The sequence below is a fragment of the Pan paniscus genome, chromosome 18, assembly GCF_029289425.2.
Source record: "Pan paniscus chromosome 18, NHGRI_mPanPan1-v2.0_pri, whole genome shotgun sequence".
Classification (NCBI taxonomy): Eukaryota; Metazoa; Chordata; class Mammalia; order Primates; family Hominidae; genus Pan; species Pan paniscus.
In genome coordinates this window covers 82,687,972-82,712,019 of record NC_073267.2, presented here as the reverse complement: position 1 = coordinate 82,712,019, position 24,048 = coordinate 82,687,972, and the positions used below count along the sequence as shown (strand labels likewise).

Sequence of the window (24,048 nt, the reverse complement as noted above, 5' to 3'; positions counted from 1 at the left end):
GTTTTCTCAATTACATGAAAATTAAAAATGTACTCATACTTTTTTCCTTTTTTAAATAAATCTTTATTTTTCATCTTTTCAAAAGTAATACATGCTTGTTGTCAAAAATTAAACAAATAAATTAATGTAGGTAGAGTATCTTTAGTACGGGTTTTCCTATCCAACAACAAAGCTTCTCTCTCTCTCCACTTATTCAAATTTCCTTTGTAAAGTGGCCCTCAGTGAAGACTTAAATTTCTCCATACAAGTCCTCCATAACTGTTTATTTCTAGAAAATCTACTTTTCTTGATGCTGCTGGGAACGAAATCTTTTCATTATATTTTCTAATTCCTGTTGGTACAAAACAAAGCTATTTATTTTTGGATGTTTCTCTTTAACTGGTCATCCTTTCCTGATTAAAACTGAATAGAATAAAAACTGTTTCCATATGAAGACTCTGCCATATTCATGCCCTCTTGGAGGTTTTTCAATGGATGAATCTGATGATACTTGATCCATTTTGGCATTAACCTTAAGAGTTTTCTATATCTTTCTCATCATTAGGATTTTCCTTCACTATGGACACTCTGATGCTGACTGAGCTGGAAGCTAAACCTGAATGCTTTCCCACACACACTACACATATAGGGTTTCTTCCAACTGTGGACTGTCTGATGTATAATGTAGTCAGAACTAAAGCTGAAGCCTTTGCCACATTCCACACATCTGAAGGGTTTCTCCCCAGTGTGGCTTCTCTGATGCCGAATTAAATGGGCATTAACATGGAAGGCTTTTCCACACTCCTTACACTGAAAGGGTTTCTCTCCTGTATGGATTCTCTGGTGCACAATATAGTTAGAACTACAGCTGAATGCTTTCTCACATTCCATACATTTGAAAGGTTTCTCCCCAGTATGTATCCTCTGATGCCTAGTTAGTTTGGCATTGATACTGAAGGCTTTCCCACATTCCTTACATTGATAGGGCTTTTCTCCAGTATGGATTCGGTGATGATCAAGTAGGTTTCTTTTAGAAGTAAAGCATCTCCCACACTCATTACATTCAAAAGGTTTCTCCCCAGTGTGAATTCTCTGATGCCGCATTAGTTTCCCATTAACGCTGAAGGCCTTTCCACACTCATTACACTCATAGGGCTTCTCCCCAGTGTGAATTCTCAGATGCTGCCGAAATTGGGAGTTACATCTGAAGGCTTTCCCGCATTCATTACACTCATAGGGTTTCTCGCCTGTGTGAATTCTCTGGTGTTGGATTAACTTCCCTTTGACACTGAAGGCTTTTCCACATTCAGTGCATTCATAGGGTTTCTCACCTGTGTGGATTCTCTGATGCTGAATGAGTTTTGTATTATTATTGAAGCCTTTTCCACACTCTTTACACTGATAGGGCTTTTCTCCTGTGTGGATGCTCTGATGCTGCCTAAGCTGGGAGCTGCACCTGAAGCCTTTTCCACATTCATTACATTCATAAGGTTTCTCTCCAGTATGGATTCTCTGATGTTGAATTAATTTTGCATTAACATTGAACGCTTTCCCACAGTCATTACACTCATAAGGTTTCTCTCCAGTGTGGACTCTCTGATGTGTAATATATGCAGAACTACAGCTGAAGCCATTTCCACATTCCTTGCACTGATAGGGCTTCTCTCCCGTATGGATTCTCTGATGCCTACTTAGGCTTCCATTAACACTGAAGGCCTTCCCACACACCTTACACTGATAGGGCTTCTCCCCACTGTGGATTGTCTGATGTGTGATATAATGGGAACTGTAGCTGAAGCTTTTCCCACACTCCACGCATTTGAAGGGTTTCTCCCCACTGTGAAGTCTCTGATGCCAAATTAATTTCTCATTAATGCTGAAAGCTTTGCCACACTCCGAACACTGATAAGGCTTTTCCTCAGTGTTGTTCTCTTGATGTTGAATAAGTTGAGAGTCACACCTAAAGGGCTCTACTAATTCTTCACATTTGAAAGGTCTTTCCTCAGAATTAATTATTTCATGCTTCACGAGTTTTGTATCAAAGCTGATGGATTTCCCCAATCCTGTACACCCAGAGGGCTGCTCTCCAGTGATGGTATGACACTGATATGAGTTTGAACTTTGACTAAAAAAACACTCCTCCACGGGGTTTGTCTCATCTTTCACTGTTCCATCAATGGTGTTGCTCTTCTCCTTCTTTATATTTCCTGCTGAGTGGACTTCCTGTTGTTTCTCTAGAAGAGAGGCTTCTGAAAAGTCTGTTTCCTGGGAAAAGTCTCTTTGAAGTTCAAATGATACATTCTCTTTTCCTTCATGCATTTCCTTTGTCAAATCATTGTCAGTCTGAATATCTACTATAAAAAACAGAAAACATAAAATGTCATGTAAGAACCATGTTAGGAAAAAGAAGAGAACTGTGCTATAAAATATAAAAGACCATAATAATCAGGGGGCTCCTTAAAATCACCAGACTAGGTCAAAAAACATAGGGTTTCTCCATAAGGTGGGATAAGTAATTTGTAACTAACTAGTAAAAGAATACAATAAATCCATATATGCTGATGTAAAAAGACATCCAAGATACAATCAAATGGAAAAACAAGTTGAAAAAACAGTATATAGAATAGATTTTCAGCTGTGTAAAGAAAAATATAAAAGACAGATATATAGATTTGTACATACCTAGAAAACTTCTAGAAGAATCCATAAGAAACTAAATAAACTGGCATAGGAAGTTTGGTGGACTTGCTTCCCTACTTTATACACTTTCTGTACTGTTGAATAGGTGTCAATATTATGAAAGTAATGAAAAGCAATGAAAGTAATGATAAAAAAAAAAATCACCATTCCCACTGTGCCACTACAAGGCCACTGTAGAGAACATAACCAATCACATGAAGGTTAAAAGTGACAGCTGGGCACGGTAGCTCACACCTGTAATCCCAACACTTTGGGAGGCTGAAGCAGGCAGATTGCCTGAGCTTGGGAGTTTGCAACCAGCCTGGGTAACACAGTGAAACCCCGTCTCTACTAAACCACAAAAAATTAGCCGGGAGTGGTGGTACGTGCCTGTAGTTCCAGCTACTCGGGAGGATGAGGCAGGAGAATTGCTCGAACCCGGGAAACGGAAGTTGCGGTGAGCCAAGTTCTTGCCACTGCACTCCAGTTTGGGCGACAGAGCGAGACTCCATCTCAAAAAAAAAAAAAAAGTGACAGTAGTGGAATAAAATTCTAGGTCTTGTCCACCAGCTCAGCATTCTTTTAATCACACCATGCTTTTCTACACCCTGCAGTTTCTTCTTAGTTGTTCCTATAGCACTCAGTTCCTTACTTAAAAAAAAATGGAAAATGCTGAAGAAGGAAAAGGCACAGGATCCAACAGGATATGGCAACTTGGAAGATGACAAGAGTCAGCAGCACCAGGGAGCAAAATGGAAATAATTTTGTTTCTTTCCTTAGAACATTAACTGTGGGCTTTCCAAAATTCGTCCTTCAACTTCATTTCTACTTTAGACAGGCTCTATTTGAGGTCCATCTCATCCCCTTTCTTCCCATTCCCCTCCAAATACTGCTGCATTAACCTTGCCTTTTCCTTTCACTTCTTCCTCTAATCCTAAACTTGATCATTCCCTAAAAATCTTTTTATAATCCCAATAGTCTTTAGAACTAGAACTACTCATCTCTGCATTTGTTCCCAACTTTCTCAAAAGCTGAGTCCCAAAATGCTGCCTCATATTTTTTCATCTTTCATCACTCCTCAACCACATGTAATATGCCCCCTGCCCCAGTATTTCATAATTGCCCTCAATAAGCCCCTCCAATTGCCTGGATTCCCCAGCAAGCACTTTCTAAATAATACTGGTCTCTTCCCAACTAAAAAAATAATACTCATCTGTTGCTATAGACTGAATGTTTGTCCTCCCCACAAATTCATATTCTGAAATCCTAACCCCTGATGTGATTGTATCAGGAGGTTGAGCTATGGCAGAACCCTCATGAATGGGATTAATGCCCTTAAAAAACAGCCCAGAGAGCTCCCTTTCTTGCCACCATGTGAGGATACAGTGAGAAGACGGCTGTCTATTAGCCGGGAAGCAGGCCCTTGCCAGACAGAACCTGCCTGAACCTTGATCTTGGACTAGAACTGTATGAAATAAATTTCTGTTGTTTATAAGCCATCCAATCTATGGCAGTCTGTTATTGTAGCCCAAACTGACTAAGACATCTATACTATCAGATGTCTAGTCATCCTCTCCAGAAGTCTATTCCTGCTTTGCTGCACTCTCACCAACATTGAATATAATTTAATTATTCTCAATATGATAGGTGAAATATCTCTTGTTTTCACTTTCCTCTCTTGCAGTGAGGATGGCCATTTGACACAGTTACAGCAAATGAGTCTTAAACAGGTATCACTGACTGGGCTTCTGAAGATTTTTAAAAAGAAAGTCAACACTGCTGCCATGGGCCTCATGCCCTTTGCCCTCCCTTCTGCCTGCCTAGAGCCTGTTTGATTCCTCATCCCAATTAACCCACACACACTGACTACATTAATGTTTCTATCACCAGCTAGGATCATGATGGGTTTCCTGGAAAAGTCAAAGACTTCAGGACAGTCAGCTGTCTACAGAATAAAATACAGGGTCCTTTGATTAAGACCTCACAATATCACTTTTTTTCCTGTATTTGTCAAGGCCATTATACGGCAAACTCCATTTCCAAAACATGCCTTCTTTGGTCAGATATCGTCTAATAGAATGATCAAAAGGAATAAAAACCTACAGAAACCATCTAAGAAAAATGAAGACTCACTGAAAAAATTCAAGAGAATCTCACAGACCCTAAATATAAGAAATAATGGGGGGCCTCGGGGGGAATGAGAAGTCATTTGGCAGCTACTCTGCTGGCACCAATTGGAGCCCTGCTCCTTCAAGTGTGGTCTGGTAACCAGAAGTACTGGCATCGCCACATCACCAGGGAACTTCATAGAAATGCAGACTCCACACTTACTGCATATCTGTAAGACCTCAGGATTCCTTTACACATTCACATTTAAGAAGCAAAAATTAAGAGCACTTCCTCCCTTCCACATTACCTTCCCTGTGTACAGCTGTATCCCCCAAAACCAAAATAAAAATACTGAACTGAGCACACATTATAAGCTAGGTATTTGATATGTGTTATCTCATTTAAACCTCAACCCACAAGATAGTACTATTACCTCCTTTCATTATTAACCCATTTTCAGAGATGAGAACACTCAAATAACCTACTCAAAGTCATGCAAATTAGGAAGCAGCACAGTTGGGACTGGACCTCAGAAAAGTCTCCTCTAAAGACTGTGCTTTTAAGCACTTCTATCTGTGTGAAAAGGCTGTTAATTCTGTATCCTCCACACTATGTGAATAATGCTTAGAAATGGCAAGGAACCCCCAAACTACTGAGTCCCTTAATTTTGTCTGAGAAAGGCAGGATTCCAAAATTAGCATTGAAGAGTCAGAATGAAGGGTTTGAAAAAAGATCTGTTCTTGGAATTAGACACAACAAACTTTGAAGACAGAAAGATAAGGACTATCTATCTCTAGGAATCATCAAAATTTACTCAAACTTCACTCTGTATGACTGGCCAATAAACACAGTATGTTTATATGTTGCTAAAGCTGGCTTTATGCCTAAAGTGCTAAATTCCAACAGAGTGGGAAATATGTACCTCCCTTACCAGTCTGGAGGCCCTGGAGGCCTGTTCCTGCAGCCAGTGGAGATGGGCCCCCCAGCTCACCTCCTCCCTCCAGTTGTGAGATCACAGCAGGTTTGAGAAGTGGAAATCCTGGTTTGGGAGAGGTAAATAGGAGAGACAGATGAATAAACTCCCACAGACAAATTCCTAAGCCTCTTCTCAGACTGTCTCAGCAATGGGGAGGGAAGGTAAGAACCCCAGGAGGTCCCAAGCCTCAGGACTACGGGAAAGTACTGTGGGGCTTAGGAAGGACTAGAGAGACCTTGGAGACTTCCAAGGGCTTTGGGAGGCAAATGTGGGGGTTGGGGGTGAAGGCTTGGGAACGTGTGGGAGAGCCTGGGAAGGGCCCAGACTGTAGGCCTAGGAGACCTCATGCAGGGCAAGCAGGGAGATTCTGCCCAAAGGGATACCACTTTTTGACCTTGGCCTGAAATAATCCAGAGTACACTGAGATCCTTGAAAAGACTCAAGACAGGTAAGATGAGGGGGCAACTGAAGATGCCACTGTGGAACAGGAAGCAACTGGATTCCAGTGTTTCCAAAACATAGCTTTCATGGGTTGGATCAACAGTGCATACCAGTTCCAAGCAAAGTCCTATATAGGCCTACAAAAGGCTTGGCATTTGCACCTGCCAGTAACCTCTAAGTCTAGGAGATTAGGAACAGCTCTGGGGTTCTCACTCAGTAAAGGATTACCAGAGATCCCCTCAGTAACCTGTAAGGGAGAAGCAAGCCAGGAACCCCAATTGGCAGATTCCAGGTTCCCAGGGTAGAGAGGTCTTACCCAGGGAGGCCACATTCCCATAATTCTCCAGCATCACATCCCTGTACAGGGTCCTCTGTGCAGGGGACAGGCCATCCCATTCCGCCTGGGTGAAGTACACAGCCACGTCCTCAAAAGTCACCGACTTCTGAAACAATAGGTTCCTGCTGCCCTAGGGCCAATTCCATGGCTCAGGCCCTAAGTGAGGGGCAGAGGGCAGTATAAGGGCTTGGGGAGGGTGCTTGTGAGAGCACAAAATTAGTATTAACAACAAGGGGAAGATCTCAGAAAAAAAATATCGAGAAAGTAAACTACAAAGTATCCACCTTCTCCCACAGCAGGGAAACCTCATGCCATTTTTCACACAAATAAGAGGTCACATAAGACAGGCTGAAAGAAAAACAATTTCCATAAGCAAATTCTCTAAAGCCAACTCCACTCTTTTAGATAAGCTGCTCCCTCCCAGCAAACTCGGGGCTGATCCACCAGCAGGTCCCACACCACTCCCTGCGCCTAACCTCAGCCCTGTTCTGCTCCCCACCCATCGCCCTCATCCTCACAGCTCAAGCCACCCCCAAAGATCATCCACGGCTTCTGTCTCATCCAGCCCCACCAGATTCCCTTCACAGACCCCCCAACAAGGGGCTGTGCAGCCTCTGCTTGAGCACCTCCAGCCAAGGATGCTCCATGCTGCCCAGGCTGCGGGGTCTTCCTGGAAAGCCAGAATTTTCCTTACCCTCTCCCATTCAAGTCTCATCCTTTCCAACTTCTCCGAAAGCTTCACTGTTTCTCCAAGAACATTTGGGAAAGCAGGGAGACTGGCCTTCCCACTGGCCGGCTACTCTCCCCTTTGCATCACTAAGCTATGTGGTTGGCACAAGCTCCACCACTCAGGGACGCTTCGTGTCACTCCCAGGCCCAACCACCCCTCCTGGGCAGCTGCAGCCTCTGGGAGGCTCACCCTCTGCCCACCTCAGCCTGCTCTAACAACCATGGGGGCTCACTGGCAGGGATCTGCTGCTCAACTCCTCTCTGCTAGGATGTGTCTTCCTGGAGTTTACTGACCTCCACCCATCAGCAATTCTAGTCCAACCTTTAGGTGTTTCTGTGAGTCTTCTTTGTGTGACCTTCAACAAGTAACTTCTCTGCACAAAATATAATGTCTTCACTGTGTGCCGCCACCACCACCCTGGTAAGTTGGCACTTCCTTCTGAACTTACACCTCAGCTGGGGTCAGAATCACCCTCACAAGAAACCTCAGCCAGAAACCTGGGGATTGTTCTTGACTTCCCACCTTCCTTATCACCACAAATCCTTTGAGTCTCTATGTCCGAAAGATTTTTTTTTTCTTTGAGTTGGAGTCTCGCTCTGTCACCCAGGCTGAAGCGCAGTGGCGTGACCTCGGCTCACTACACCCTCTGCCTCCCGGGCTCAAGCAATTCTCCTGCCTCAGCCTCCTGAGTAGCTGGGACTATAGGCATGCACCACAAAACCCAGCTAATTTTTCTATTTTTAGCAGAGACAGGGTTTCACCATGTTGGCTGGGCTGATCTTGAACTCCTGACCTCAAGTGATCCAACCACCTCAGCCTCGCAAAGTGCTGGGATTACAGGCGTGAGCCACCACACCCGGCCATGATTTTTCTATCTTAAGCATTACTTGAATTGGATCCCTCTTGAATGATGGCTTTCCTTGATGAAGCCCATGTCACGGGACCAGTGGGACTCTTCTTTGTGAAGTGGTCACCATGCTTTTGAATCTTCCTTACGAATTATTCCATACACATCACAAATCTGACCAAGTTAACATCACTGGTTCCACAGCTGTCTTATGGCTAAGCAGTTCTGAATCACACAATAACTCTGTGATCCTGGGCAAGTTACTCTACTCCCCTTTTGCCTTTTCTTTTTAGGTGGAAAGAGTACAACACAGCACTTATCACAGAGGCGGTTGTCAGGACCAAACGACCATACAAAGGGCTTAGCATGGCTCCTGGAGCATAGTAAGCCTCCAAAGATACAACTGGTGTGACTGTGGACTGTTCCCAACCTGTAGTCCATGGAAGTCCATGGATGAGCTTCAGGGGATCCGTGAAGTCCCTGAAAATGTATGGAAAATTTGGTTTGCAGGTTTATGTTCTGCAGGTTCCCCGCACAACACCTCTTTCCTGCAGGACAGGGTGGAAAGCTCTTCTCAGAGACCTAAAGTCTGCATCCTAAACTGTGAAAGCTTCACAAGCACAATGAGACATTCCGTCCCATGTGACTGTCTTCCCCCTCCCTTGACTCCACTCCCTGTGACCTTCCCTTACCCCTGAATTAGAGGCACGGCCATCCTTCTCTGACCAGGTCCTGCTATTCCTCTTCTCTACATCCCCACCACAGATAGTCCAATCCTCTGCGACTGTGCTCCACTGACACCCCTGCACAGTACATCCCACAGGGGCGGTTTCCACGTCCCCATTCACCCAGAGCCCTGTGCTGGGGGTGCTCCTGTAGAGAGGAGCAGAGACCCTCAGTGTGCAGAAGACCACCACCCTCCTGCTCTCCTGCTCACTCTCCCGCTGCCTCCACTCGCTACTGTCCTGGTCTCTGCCGCCCTCCCCGCACAACACCTCTTTCCCACAAGTTCCAGTCCAGCAGGTGGAAGCAGCTGTCATCCCGAGGCTCACCAGCTCCCCTTCTCAATGTTTTTCTATCTGAAACTGCCCAGAGGAAGAGCTGAAGGACCCCACAGCTCACCTGGGGCCAGGTTGTCAGGTGCATGGCTGCCATCCCCTGGTCCCCGTCTCAGAGAAGGGCTGGAGCTAAGGAGAAACACAAAGAGAGACAAGTGTGAGGCAAGCCACCCCAACCAGAGCAACATAGCCCCTCACAGAAAATGCAAGACACAGGCAGCTTGCATCCAAATAGGAGTGCGAACAGGAGCTGCCCAAGAAGGGAGTGATCTGTTCACTGGCTCAGTGCCTAGGACTCCAGGCTATGACACTGAAATTCACTGCCAGGAACCCTAGGACTTTACAATTCTGATACATATCACACACACAGAAGAGTATATATATAAAATTTAAAAATAAACAAATAAAAATAAAAAATAAAAAGAAGAAGAAGAGTGCATATAAAACCTGCTGGGCACGGTGGCTCGTGCCTATAATCCCAACACTTTGAGAGGCCAAGGCGGGTGGATCACTTGAGCTCAGGAGTTCGAGACCAGCCTGGACACATGGCAAAACCCTGTCTCTATAAAAAATACAAAAATTAGGCTGGGCGCGGTGGCTCAAGCCTGTAATCCCAGCACTTTGGGAGGCCAGGGCGGGTGGATCACAAGGTCAGGAGATCAAGACCATCCTGGCTAACACGGTGAAACCCCATCTCTACTAAAAATATAAAAATTAGCCGGGCATGGTGGCGGGTGCCTGTAGTTCCAGCTACTCGGGAGGCAGAGGCAGGAGAATGGTGTGAACCCGGGAGGCAGAGCTTGCAGTGAGCCAAGATTGCGCCACTGCACTCCAGCCTGGGCAACAGAGCAAGACTCCGTCTCAAAAAAAAAAAAATTAGCCAGAGGTGGTGACATATGCCCGTGGTCCCAGCTATTCGGGAGTCTGAGGTAGGAGGATCACTTGAGCCCGGGAGGTCAAGGCTGCAGTGAGCCAGTATCACACCACTGCACTCCAGCCTGGGTGATGAGAGTGAGACGCTATCTCAAAAAAATAAAAAATAAAAATAAAATAAAATGTATGCAGAGCCTAAAAAATAAAGCAAAGAGTCATGTATCCACAATTCATTTCAAGAAATAGGACAATACCAAGATCTTTGACTTATTTCTCTTTCTCAACACAAGCATTATCTTCAGTATCACAGCAGGAGAAGCTGGACTGGCTGGGCTGCAGCCCCAGTACACAGGCCTGGGAAGTCAGACCCCAGGGAGGCAGCGCCTGGAGAAGGCAGCTGCCCCCCAGTATCCTGCCCCATTTCCTCAGAGCTCTGAATGTCCTCAAGAATCCTAACACCTCTGGAGAGGTCTTGAGAGGTCAGTCCTCCTAAGGACAGCACAGGCTGTCCTTAGGAAGCTGAGCTGGAAGTTAGGAACCAGGCTGTTTCCCAAACTTTCCAGTCTTCTGATAGTGAATGAGCCAAGGCCTACACTTCTGCGTCAGCTCCTGAGAGAGGAGATCACTGTAGCAGCCAGTCCCGTGACCCAGAGCCTCTTGTTCACTGTATTCAAAAACATATGGACTAGTGATTTTCTGACTTTTACTGCCCCTAAAGTCAGTCTTGAAATTACATTTTCCTAAAATATCATCCATTTCTTCCAGGATTTCAACTTTACTAGTACAGAGTTGCAGAAAATACTGGTTCATGATTCTTTCCATTTCCTCCATATCCAGAGCTAGTTTGCTTTTCCCACTTCTTCTTTTGAATATACGTGCTTTCTAGACCTTTTTCCCAGGGTTAGAGTTAGAGACTAAACATTTATGTCCCTGCCAAATTCATATGTTGAAGCTCTAGCCTCCAATGTGACTGTATATGGAGACGGGGCCTGTGAAGAGGTTACAAGGATAAATGAGGTCCTAAGGGTGGGACTAAAGGTCCTAAGGTTAAATGCGGTCCAATAGGGGTGATGCCTTTACAAGAAGAAGGAGAGACCCAGAGCCCACGAACCCACTCACTCCCCGCCTCCCCCATGTGAGGACACAACAAGAGGGCTACTATCTATAAGCCAGGAAGACAGCCCCGGCAGGAGCCAAAATCAGCTGGCACCTTGATCCTGGACTTCCAGTCTCCAGGACTGTGAGATATAAGTATGTTGGTGAAGCCACCCAGTCTATGGTATTTTGTTATGGCAGCCCAAGCAGACTAATACAGTTAGGCTGAGCAGTGTTTTACTTATTTTAATGTGGTTTCCTTTTATTTTCAAAGAACCAGCTTTTCTAGTTGAGCAACACTACTTTCTTCTATTTGTTTTAAATTCACTAATTCTGCTCTTAGTTTGTTCCTTCAGCTCTGTAAGGGGCAGTGTAAGCACCACTCCAATCCTCTTATCCCATCCTCAGTCCAGTTCTACAGAGGTTAGTCAGCTTTGTGAAGCTGCAACCTACCAGAACCTTCACAAGGACCTACATCACCTATGCCTGGTTCCTGCCCTGGGGCTTCTCTGGTGTCCTATGTGGGACACCTGTGGACACCTGCTGGGCCCTGAAGTGCAGAGGCATTAACACCTGTGGGACCCCCTTGACCAATAGGGGAGAGAAACCAATGGATAAATGTTTTCCCCGTCGATCCCCCAGCGGGGCAGCCTTAAGACTCCAAGGCTCCTCAAACGCCCTGCAAGGCAGAGCCTGTTGAGGGCCGAGCATACCAATGCATCCTCGTACCAGTTCTCCCATCTCTGTTTCACTCCCCTTGTCTTTCACTCTGCCCCTGTGACCATATTCCTAAATAAATTCCTACATACAAATCTTTGTTCCACGTTCTGCTTTTGGGGAAGCTTAGACTACAAAAGGCTTTTTTCCCATCTTCTTGAGGTTGCATGACTTATTCATTTATTTTCATTCTTCCTATTTGGCAATTAAAGCCTATAAGGCCACAAATTTTCCTCGGGATACACTGTTTGCCACATTCCAGAGGTTTTTATATTTCATGTTTTAATTACTGTTTTATAGTCAGTCAGCAATTCTGTTTTGTCTCTGACCTAGTAATTGCTTAGGATAGTTTACTGTTGCTAATTTCTTCTGTTTATAAGTTCTGGCTTTATTGCATGATGGTTATATAACCCAATCTACTAACTTCTACTTTACACATTTTTCAGGGTTTTTTTGTGACTCGTGTCCATTAAAAAAAATATATTATCTGGTGTTTAAAGAGAAAACTTATTCTGTGATGGGAGAATATACAACTCCATTTTTAGATAATAAACCAACTCTACCAATTACATATGTAGTGTGATAGCTACCCCGCTCAGCTAGTCAAGGGTGTATACCTGCTGCCTGAACCTTGAAGGCCGGGCAGTGAGTCAAGACCATGGGGCTCAGCAGAGGAGCAGGTGTTTGCAAGAACGTAAACATCCTAGAAAGTATATGAGAACCTACCAAGAAAAGTCTCATCGTTTAAATGCAGTAGGCAAACAGCCAGAAAATTCTCTAAAAAGTACTTAGAGACGAGGGGCATCACAGGTCTCTAAAGCTGTCCTGCTGCCATCCAGGAGTAAGTATGTAAGTCCTAATAAACTCATCTACTTGCCAAGCTGGACTCGTCCAAGGCATTCTTTGGTCTCTTGGCTCCCTCCCAAGGGGATAGTTTTTTTTAAAATACGATTCCAGGTTTTTTCCTGTTATGACATTATATAGATTTTCTACATAATCCTTGATTACTTTTACCTAATTAAACCAAGATGGCCAGTGAAGAACTAACTCTCACAAAACACTGAGCTCAGATGTGTCATGAGCAAATTCTTTCAATGTTTCGGAAATGAGTAATTCTAACACTATGTAAACCGTAGCAGAGCACAGCAAAGTAAGTTTCCCAATTCTTTTTATGGTGCCAGCACAATACTGATGCAAAAACTACAGACCAGTCTCATTTATGAATTCTAATGCAAAAATTCTATCAAGGAATAGACTCCAATAGTTCATTAAATACATCATGAGTAAGTAGGATTATCCCACGAAGATAAGCAAAGCTCAACGTCAGGATACTAATTAGTATATTTTTCACATTAATAAATCAAAGAAAGATAAACACACTGTCCATCTCAACAGATGCCAAAGATGTTTAACATAATTCAACATTTGTGCCTAATTTTAAAAACTTACACACTAGAGAAACTCTCATATGTAGGAGGTACGTACAAAAATATTATCAGCACATTTTAATAACAAAACACTGAAAACAACCCACATGTCCATTGAAAATACATCGATAAATTTTCATACAGTTTTTACAATGGAACATTACCCAGAAGCTACACACAGAATGAATTTGGAAACTTAACATTGAATTATGCGAGTCCCAGATGACTTATACACACAATGGTGCCATTTATATGAAGCTCAAAAAAAAAAATTTAAGTACATTGCTTACAGATACATGCATATGTAATTATTTTTTAAAATAACAGAGCTACAATTAACACAAAAGTCAATATAACTGTTACCTCTAGGGGTTGGAGGCTGGGAGTTGGGTTGAGGAGGAGGAACACATTGATAAATTCAGCAGTACTGGCAATCTTCTCTTTCTTAATTGGGTGGTGTGTTCATGGATGTTTACTACTATATATGTAACATATAAATATATATTTTAAATAAATATATAAACCAGCAAGGATGGGGTGCAATTGAGGACCCAAAATGTAATACAAAGAACAGCCAATGTGCTTAACTATACTACAGTGAACATAACCACACTTAAGTGGTAGGAAAGAAAAGGGGTAAGCAACTTTGGAAAACAGTATTTTGACTAAATACCATAAGAGTAAAGACAAAAAGACCTGTATCCAAGTACTGTACTTTAGGTAGTAAATTTGCTTTTCATGGGGGTATGAATTAGCGATTCTGAAACTACTAAATATATTCTAAAACTGAGTGAATTCGTAATTACGTTGTAGAAGTCATTCCCAGGTCATTGTCAACCCTGAGCCGAGAGAAGCAGGGCTGAGTTACCTTTTGGGACTGACACTGCTCCAGGAGACAATGTCCTCCAAAAGCCGGGCTGCTTCTGCTGCCGGGTGACTGGGAGGGGCTCTGCGCTCCCACTCGGCCCTAATTCATGACCCTATGTCAGGAGCCTGGGAGCACACGGTCCATACTCGGGATGCACATAGGTTAATGTTCCTGCCAGACCTCAGCATGTCAAAAGACTTGTGGTATCACCTCAGGCCGCTTCACGCCCGCAAATATTCCATCTTTTAGCTGCACCGACACATCTTCCCCCGTCGATCAAGTGCTAAATTCTCAGGGCCTCGTGGCTGGGACAGCAACGTGCGTTTCCCCTTCCAATGGGCGCAAGCTATTGAGCCACAAAGACCAAAGCTGGAGTCGAGGAGCGCGGAAGAGCACCCCGGGCCGCCGCCCTGCTCCCTCTCCCAGCCTGGGCCTCCTGGCAGCGTAGGCCACGGGAGACCCTGCAGCACCCAGGGTGGGAGTGCGTCTCAACCGGACCCAGAGCCTGGGGGACAGGGCACGGCACACAGCGCCCGGAGCCCCGCACTCACCTCCGTAGCGGGCTGCTCCCCGGCGCTGCCGGAAGTGCGTCACCAGGCGGCCGGGCCTCTCTAGGAGCAAGGTCGCTCCGCCTCGGTGGTGGTCACGCCCGGCCAGCTGTGGCCGCATCCCTGTCGGCTAGCTCGAGTCTGGCCCACGGTGACTGTTACCCCTGGGGAATAGGGCAGGTAAGAATCAGAGCCAAGCGGGGACCCAGCCCGGGGAGGTGAAGCTGCAGGTGCAGCCACGTGTGGGAGTCTTGGAAATGGACCAGTGGATGGCGCGCTGTCACACCCAATGCCCCCTTTTTCTAACAAATAGTTTGTAATGTCCATCTTATTCTCCTGACCTGATATTCATATATAATGGCCTAGAAAATCATACATAACATACACACCTACATATTAAAAACTAATGTTATGCCTTAAGTGTAATGAAAGAGAAAAAAAAGAGGACCGTCATCTGTCGTTTAAAAACACATACTTCAATGTGTTTGGTCTTGGCTGCTGCAGGAGACCTAATAAGGTGGTCGCCTTTACACATAGACGTTGTCTGAGTGCCACAGCCACAAAGCTGTGACTTACATTGTTACAAAAGTCACAAAATTATTATCCAAAATGGCAAACATGTTTTGGTGAAGTTGTGAATGAAACACAGGACAATCGTCTCTTGATTATACAATAATTACATTCCTGGAAGATCAGTGTATGTTAAAACTGTGCAAAAATACATGTTTATCCAGAAAACAGGTTTAGATTCAGATAATTTAGAAATAGAATTTTCACCTACCTGAATGTTCAGCAAGACATTTGAAAGTGTGAACATTTTTTCAATGGGCAGGACTGTCCTGTACATTGCAGGATCCTGGCTCCTATCCACAACGCTAGTAGCAATGTTACCACTGACACCAAATATAACAAAATACCTACCATAAAATTCCAAAATGAGCCCTGGGGGAAGGGAGACAGTAGTAAATGCCACTGGATTGGACGACCCTTAAAATCCCCACCCCCTCACACACCCCCCAACCCTGGTAATGTAGGCTTTTCTTCCTTCCAGCTCTGATCCATCCAACGCTGCTGCACTGGAGACTGGTATTTGGCTCCCACTTGCCTCTGTGGCCTCTTATCACTCCCATTCATTCCCTGACTCTACCTCAGCCCTACGTGCTAAAAATGCTGTTCTCTAAATCTAGAATGCCCTTCCCTTCCCATTCCTACCCTCCATCTTGACTATTACTGGAAGTGTGAGCTCAAATCCCATTTTGCATGGGAAGCAAGCCTTCCCTCATCACCCAGAATAAGGCAGGACACTCATTTATGTGCCATCACAGCACTGTGTACTTACTTAATGGTGATAGTTTATTTATATGTCTGTCTTCTCTGGTGGCTCCAGGGAACAGACACTGTATCTATCTTGTTCAACATCATCATCCTCAGCTAGAGAATAACTGGCAGAAAGAAGGAGAGCAATAAACATTTGTTGTTGACAATGGTCCAAAGGCTCCAGCCCTAACTCTTAGGCAGAAGCCTACTTTGTGTGTCCCCAAGGGTAGGATATGTCTTATGCCTTGGACCTTGACAGTGACCATGGCCAGGTGCCCTTCTCTGCCTTGCCCTGACCCTGATCTTCACTGTTTTCCAAAATGAGTTCATTAAGAAAATGATTGGGCAGAGTAATAGCTGGGGATTACGTTGCTCTTGTCAATAAGTTCTGGTTTTCACTTCTTTCTAGGGTCAGAAATCAGGAGTGAGGACTTGTTGAAAGAAATAGGAAGGAATCAGATCACATAAATGCTGGCCCCAAATGTTTGCATCATAAACCCATTGCCTAATTTTACAGATGAGAAAATAAAGCTCTCTAAATAACCACAAAGCTCCTACTCCTACTTCAGACATATCAGAAAAATGAGATAATAATGCACAAACCAAGTTTCAAAAGCTCTATGGTAGGTCTGGAGAGATGGAGATCAGTTCTTGTCTGTCAGCCCCTGTTCTTCCATTCTTATAAGGTTACAGAATCTCTAGCAAGGGACATGACAGCTCAGGGAAAAAGCACACATTTCCCAGCATTCTTTAAGGCAAAGTGTGTCCATGTGACCAACTTCTGGCAAACAGGCTGTAAGAAAATGTGATGCTGTGTCCTTAAAGACAAGGGACATGCCCTCCCTGCCCCCAAACCTTCATCGACCAGGTGGAATGTTGACAAGGGAGAGCATCAGAGCATCTTGGACCATGTGAATAAGGGTGTGGCTGCTGGGGATGACAGAGCAACTAAAAGGAGGAGGCACAGAGCTGCTATATCAGCCCCAGATGGCTTACTTTCTGATGATACATGAGAGAGAAATAAACTTTCATCAAATTTAAACCACATTTATTTGGGTTCTTCAAATTAATTTCCAAGCCCATAGCCTAACTAATACCCCTAGAAATGAGGAAGGATGGAAGAATCACACAACACAAGAGTTAAAAAATTAAGCTGGCTCTTCGACTACAGCATTCTAGAAGTTCACTTCCATGCTGGGCCTGCAGCCATGTAGTGTCAGTTTCCTCCTGCTCAGCTCTAAGGCTTCTTCTCCTGCACCCTTTGTCCCTGCAGCCCCAAGACCTCTCTAAAGCCCTTCCTCTCTGACCACCAGGGAAAGCTGACAATCTTCTCATGTTAAAAAAAATCTTTTTTGTTGGCCAGGCGTGGTGGCTCACACCTGGAATCCCAGCACTTTGGCAGGCTGAGGTGGGGGGAATCACCTGAGGTTGGGAGTTCGAGACCAGCCTGACTAACATGGAGAAACTCTGTCTCTACTAAAAATACAAAATTAGCCAGGCGTGGTGGCGCATGCCTGTATTCCCAGCTACTCGGGAGGCTGAGGCCAGAGAATCGCTTGAACCCAGGAGGCGGAAGTTGTGGTGGGCTGAGATAGCGCCATTGCACTCCAGCCTGGGTGACAAGAGCGAAACTCCGTCTCAAAAAAGAAAAAATATTTCTTGTTGTTTCCAGTTTTAATAGGACAGAGTAAAGATGGCTTTGCCTGCTTCTTCTCATGAAAACTGTGGCAAAACAACTGTCTGGTTGATGTTCATTCCAGGAGTTCAAGGCTGTTTTCAGGCTACAAAATTTTTACCTACTTATTGATGTTGTGAGTTCTGTGAATAAATCATTTAATCTATGTGGAGAAATGTACTAGGGTAGGGCAAGGTCTTATTCTCAAAGCAACCAAACATATATAGGAATAAGTTTACTAATAAATGTATAAGACATATATCAAGAAAATTTTAAACATTTGGGGACTAAACCAATGAAAACCCCTTGTGTAAATGGAAAGGCACAGGTAATCCTTCACTAGGAAGTGTAGTTTTCTTTATTTAATCCATAAGTCCAACGTCATACCAAATAAAACCCCTATAGGATTTGTTTTAAAACTTGTGAAAATGATTCTAAAATTTACGCAGAAAAAAATGTTAGAAGTGACTGGACAGTGCCTCATGCCTATAATTCCAGCACTTTGAGAGGCCAACGTGGACCGATCACCTGAGCTCAGGAGTTCAAGACCAGCCTGGCCAACATGGTGAAACCTTGTTTTTACTAAAAATACAAAAATTAGCCCAGCGTGGTGGCACACACCTGTAATCCCAGCTACTGGGGAAGCTGGGGCAGGAGAATTGCTTGAACCTGAGAGGCGGAGGTTGTAGTGAGCCAAGATCATGCCACTGCACTCCAGCCTGGGTGACAGAATGAGACTCCGTCAAAAAAAAAAAGAGAGAGAGAAGGAGAGAGAAAGAAAGAGAGAGAGAAAGAGAAAGAAAGAGAAAGAAAGGAAGGAAGGAAGGAAGGAAGGAAGGAAGGAAAGAAAATGTTAGATGCTTATAAGGTACTACTGAAACTTAAGAAAGCACAAGTATTGAAAGTCAACGAATGGAAAATAGATATATCAGACAAGTATTAAGTTAAAGGAAAAATGGCATAGCTATATTAATATCTCACAACAATAAGTTTAAGACAATAAATATTACGCAGAATTCAGTTGAGGGCAACGTAGCAAATAATATAAACTAGAATCTAGAAATTTAGAATAAGATATAATATTTGACATCATTTTAAATACTTAACTCACAGGAAAGTGTACCCACGTACCAAAACCAAACAAGAAACTAAAACCAGAGGGGTTGGTTTGGACTGAGGACCTCAGCTGATGCTTTGGCCAACAGGGGTGGGAATGGTGAAGAGTTGTAAGTCTTGATATCTGAGAAAGCAGAATTATAATATGCAGGAGGCATATTACAGGAACAAGGAATAGGAACAGAGACTTTTCTCACACACATACACTCATCCAATCATGAAAGGATAAATTTTTTAAAAATCTCATGAACAAAGAGAGATAACAAAGAATCTTATGGTCCTTGCCTAAGCTTTGAAGTGGTAGTAGAAATGTCTTCTAAAAATTTATAATCATAGTTTGCATCATTAAGTATAGAGTTTAAATTAATACTATCTACTTGGACCAGTAATTCATAATCTAAGAAATTACATTAAAAACTAATCCTGATAGACTTCTGAAATAGTCACAACAGAATTAGTAGGCAATGACATTTAAAAGTTATTACAACCATATCTGATACATCTAAAAGTTTGGTGGAGAAATGAAACATATAAAAAAGACCCAAATCAAACTTCTAAAGATAAAAACCTATAATGTGCAATAAAAATACATTGGATGGGATTAACGGCAGATTAGACATTACAGAAAAAAGATGAGTGAATTTGAAGACATAGCAATAGAAACTATTCAAAAACAAACACAGAGAAAAGAAAATTAAAAATAAATGTGCAGGACTGAGAAGTCCTGATTTCTTCACCTACTAGCTATGAGACCTTGGACAACCACTTAGCTTTTCGGAAATTCCATTGATTCATCTGAAAAATGAGATAATAGTTCACAGTTGTTGTAAATACTACACATAATGTTTTGCTTAAAGTACATACAACAGGGACCAGGATTCAGTAGTTGCTCAATTAATGTTAACTTTTCCCCTCCTCTAAATTATTTGTGGACCTGATTACACTTTTTTATTTGTCAGTAATGAAGTTAGTAATGCATAAGTTTGTAAACATGACATATTATAAGTAGGAGAAAGGCCTACAGTGCCAAACTCCTTCAAAGTTTTTTGTGCATAACCTCACAGAAACATGCTAACAACAATCAAGTTCAGAAGATTTTTACCACAGAGAAAGCAGATCCAATCCATTGTATGTTTCTGAAAATAGGTTAACAGGTGGGGGTTAGCATGTGAGGAGAGGGCATGAAAAAGAATCAAGCAGCCTGTCTCCAAATGAATACAACATACCTTCTTTCTCACATGTATTGCCTGATAATTTGCTTATATGTGCCTAGGAAGAGCCCTGAGCATTCTTCCTTACATAGTATGACCAGGTATTACACATTTTCCCCTAACTTGAAGGACGTTGGCCTCTGGCATAACACAATGATACTAGGTACCAATCCCATAGACCTCCCAAGGGAATCGGTCCAATTATCAGCTCTGATGCTGAAGTTTCTAGAAGGAAGAGAAAGAATCTCAACCCCCACCTTGTCATAAAGAACCTTGTAAAAGACTGCTGATTTTAGAGGATTACAATTGCCAGGTACACCGGAGTGGAAAGCCCCAAGAAATTAACAGTGACCACTATAACCTGTGTTTAGTGTCATCCAGGTACAAAGGACAGCAGTAGAAAACAGAGAAGCCGTGGTGCTGTCCAAGGTGCTAGCTCCGACTCAGTGGGGTGTCTGTGGCGCTCTCCAAGGTTCTGGGGCTGGCCTCAGAACCATTGTCCTCCAACCTGGTGTGTTGGTCCCCTCTGACTATATACATGTGTGTGTGTGTTTGAGGAGTCTCACTCTTGTCACCCAGTCTGGAGTGCAGTGGCACGATCTCAGTTCACTGCAACCTCCACCTCCCGGGTTCAAGCGATTCTCTGGCCTCAGCCTCCCGAGTAACTGGGATTACAGGTGCCCACCACTACACCTGGCTGATTTTTGTATATTTAGTAGAGATGGGGTTTCACCATATCGACCAGGCTGGTCTCGAACTCCTGACCTCAGGTGATCCACCTGCCTTGGCCTCCCAAAGTGCTGAGATTACAGGCATTAGCCACCATGCCCAGCCTCCCTCTGGCTATATTTTAAGCCTGATATCCAGATACTTAATCTCACCCCATTCCTTTCTTTGAATTCATTTGGTCAGAACCTCACACATATCACCCAGTGCCCCAGTTCCTACTTGTCTTCTCTATCACTCTGCCTCAAAATCCAGAGATTCCAAGGATGATAATTTATTGTGGACCCAAATGGCTAAGAGAGGCTCTTCTGGGAAGCTTTCTTACATCGTATAAATTTTTGTTAACATAAATTATTTGTATTTGAAAGATTTAAAAGACAAGGAAGCTATGTATTGTTCTTGTTGTTAACAATAAATTACCTCAACACTATTTGAACATAATAAAAATGTAATAAAACCTGAAACTTCGTGTGTTCCAATTGCTTTATTCAACTAACTTACACTCCTTTCCTGGTGAGTTACCTTGCATTCAGGTGTTCTGAGCCATGAAAACATTTTTCTTTCTTTTCTCTTTTTTGTAGAGATGGGGTCTCACTATGCTGCGTTGGCTGGTTTGGAACTCCTGGCCTCAAGTGATCCAACCATTTTAGTCTCCCAAAGTGCTAGGATTATAGACATGTGCCATGATGCCTGGCCCGAAGACATCTTTAATCTGAATTGCACTTCATTAACTATTAGACACATTTATGTTTATTATGTAATGCTTTCTTCACATCCATACTGAAGAAGATCCAGAAGGTATTATATCTATTTTATAGATGAAGAAAAACAAAGCTTACATGTTACAGTCTTTGTAGAACATAGACTGTAGTGGGGGACACAACTTTTAAGTAAATCCACACCTGGATAAATATATTATTGTAAACTTTCATTCGTGTGAGGGAGGTAAAGAGCAAGGTGTTTAGGAGATAATATCAAGGGAATACCATTTTAACTTGGAGGTAAGGAAAGGCCTGAGGAAGTGATCTTGATCTTGGGCTGAGACCTGAAAGATAAGAATGAACTATCTGGGCACATAATCAAGGAGACAGCATTCCAGGCAGGAGGAATAGCATGTGTAGGCCCTTCAGTGGAAAAAAAAAAAAAAGCTTGACACATCATGGGGAGAGAGGAGGGAGGAAGTGCTGCGCCATGAAGTCATTAGAGCTTTGCAGGCCATGTTAAAGAGTTTGGATTTTATTCCAAGGTCAATGGAAACCCATTGAAATGTTTTAAGAAAAGCATGTTATGTTCCATATTTTTAAAAGCACACCTGGCTGCTGACTGGCAGATAGATTAGAAGGATTCAAGAGCAGAAGTGGGGAGACTACTTAAGGAGCAATTGTGGTAGTCTAGGAAAGATATGTTGGTGGCTCAGAACAAGGCAGTAGCACCAGGAACTGGAGAGAAGCTCCATGTTGCTCATCAGTAACATGTTCTGTCATCATGTGCTATCATCTAGCATGTTGCTTAGCACACAGAAGTCACTAAATAAATATTTATTGCCAGGCACAGTGACCCATGTCTGTGATTCCGGCACTTTGGGAGACCAAGGTGGGAGGATTGCTTGGCCTCAGGAGTTCTAGACCAGCCTGGGCAACATAGTGAAATCTTGTCTCTATAAAATATATATAAATTGATGGGCACAGTGGCTCACACCTGTAATCCCAGTACTTTGAGAGGCTGAGGTGGGCAGATCACAAGGTCAGGAGTTCGAGACCAGCCTGGCCAATATGGTGAAACCCCATCTCTACTAAAAATACAAAAATTAGCCAGGCGTGGTGGCGCTTGCCTGTAGTCCCAGCTACTCAGGAGGCTAAAGCAGAAGAGTCACTTGAACCCAGGAGGCAGAGGTTGCAGTGAGCCGAGATCATGCCACTGCACTCCAGCCTGGGCAACAGAGCGAGACTCCATCTCAAAAAAAAAAAATCTATCTATATATATAAACTGGGTGTGGTGGCGCATGCCTGTAGTCCCAACTACTAGGGAGGCTGAGGTACGAGGATCACTTGAGCCTGGGAGGGCAAGTCTGCAGTGAGCCATGATCGTGCCACTGCACTCCAGCCTGGGTGGTAGAGCAAGACCCTGTGTCAAAAAAAAAGTTGAGTAATTAATAAAATCATTTATTGTATGTGGCATACTTCTAAGGATTCTTTTATTTGCATGGCTCCAAGTGCTTGTTTTAGTTGATAATCTGAGGGACATGCATTGCCAGGTCCTCCTTACAGGCTGATAACTGTGATATTTACCATGTTTTACCTCCTGGCCACACATAGCTACAGTTATATAAACAACTTAGTCTATCTAAAATTAGGCACTTCAGTGACACACAAAAACTTTGTGCCCCACAGCATAGTTGCTCTGAGAGGAAGCTTCTTTGAAGTAGAAATGTGCAGCCACCACTGAAAACAGAATGGGATTTCATCACAAAAATGCTCATCTGGGCCATCCTCTAACATCTAAAGGATTTCAGTTGAGTAGACTACTAATATTCACTACTAGAATATAAGACACATTCTCATTGCCTGAAAGTTCTGTCTCCCTCTCTTTAGTTTGGGTTTCCCTGAAGGCAGGGCTTGAGACAAGGACTCGAATGCACATTTATTCAGGAGATGATCCCAGGAAGCAGTACTAAAAGAACCCAAGGAGTGAGACAGGATAGGAGGAAATGACAATATGAAGTGTTCTAAAGGTTGATGCTATGAGCACTGGGACCTCCAGGAAAGAGTAAAGAATTCCTCCTCTAATTGTCCACTTGAAAGATGGAAAACTGGAACCTTTATCCTCAAGCTCTTGTCCAGCATCATTAAGGGTTTTTCTGGGATTGCTAACTTGCCCCGTGTATTCGCAGGCTGTGCTTCCTAGTTGAGTGAGCTCTGGAAAAGTGCCTGAGGCAGAATGTCAGAAGGCATGTGGAGTGTTTGAGCAGTGCAAAGGGAGCTCTAAGTTCACATACAACTGTTCACCACAGCTACAGCGAAAGCAAGAGGTGTGCCAAAGTGATGTGCGTGCATCTCAGAGGTATCTGCTCTATTCTCCCATCAATCTACTAGATTTCACTATACCCAGCCTGTAAACTGGGGATAAATATAGCAACTATCCTAGAGTTGTTATGCACATTGAAATTCAAATACCAATTTTTTTTTCCTTATCCAAAGCTTTTAGACATGTAGAATACAATGGCAGTCATGCGCCATGGCAGAGGCTGCTAGCTATCCACTCAAACACTTGTTCTCCTTCCTCCTCCTAAACAAAATCTCGAAGTTATTTGATGTAGTAC

At 43.5% G+C, this 24,048-nt stretch overlaps 2 protein-coding genes across 8 annotated transcripts in view; both read right to left on the bottom strand.

Annotated features, from left to right (window-relative positions):
* Window positions 1–39: 39 nt before the first annotated feature.
* ZNF23 (zinc finger protein 23) lies at window positions 40–14,763 on the bottom strand. Of its 5 annotated transcripts, XM_057300070.2 has the most exons (5): window positions 14,688–14,763; window positions 9,221–9,285; window positions 6,501–6,627; window positions 5,699–5,806; window positions 40–2,333 (listed from the first exon to the last, which is right to left on the bottom strand). In XM_057300070.2, the coding sequence occupies exons 2-5, from the start codon at window positions 9,251–9,253 to the stop codon at window positions 541–543; spliced, it is 2,061 nt and encodes a 686-aa protein (XP_057156053.1). In that variant the 5' UTR covers window positions 9,254–9,285; window positions 14,688–14,763; the 3' UTR covers window positions 40–540. The 5 variants fall into 5 exon arrangements, with proteins under 5 accessions (XP_057156053.1, XP_034796535.1, XP_034796534.1 ...); XM_034940644.3 differs by lacking the exons at window positions 9,221–9,285; window positions 14,688–14,763 and adding an exon at window positions 3,049–3,170 and having other exon boundaries at window positions 6,501–6,523; XM_034940643.3 differs by lacking the exons at window positions 9,221–9,285; window positions 14,688–14,763 and adding an exon at window positions 3,049–3,170 and having other exon boundaries at window positions 40–2,330; window positions 6,501–6,523.
* The window catches only part of ZNF19 (zinc finger protein 19), a 24,008-nt gene continuing 13,124 nt past the window's right edge, over window positions 13,165–24,048 (bottom strand). Inside the window, exons 6-9 of one of the 3 annotated variants that reach the window (XR_010110291.1) lie at window positions 16,024–16,126; window positions 14,688–15,626; window positions 14,347–14,482; window positions 13,165–13,746 (exon numbers count right to left, since the gene is read on the bottom strand). The gene's annotated coding sequence lies outside the window, so the exon portion shown is untranslated. Of the gene's footprint in view, window positions 14,483–14,687; window positions 15,627–16,022; window positions 16,127–24,048 lie in introns of those variants that run through there. The other 2 variants (XR_008954933.2, XR_008954934.2) reach the window with 2 other exon arrangements.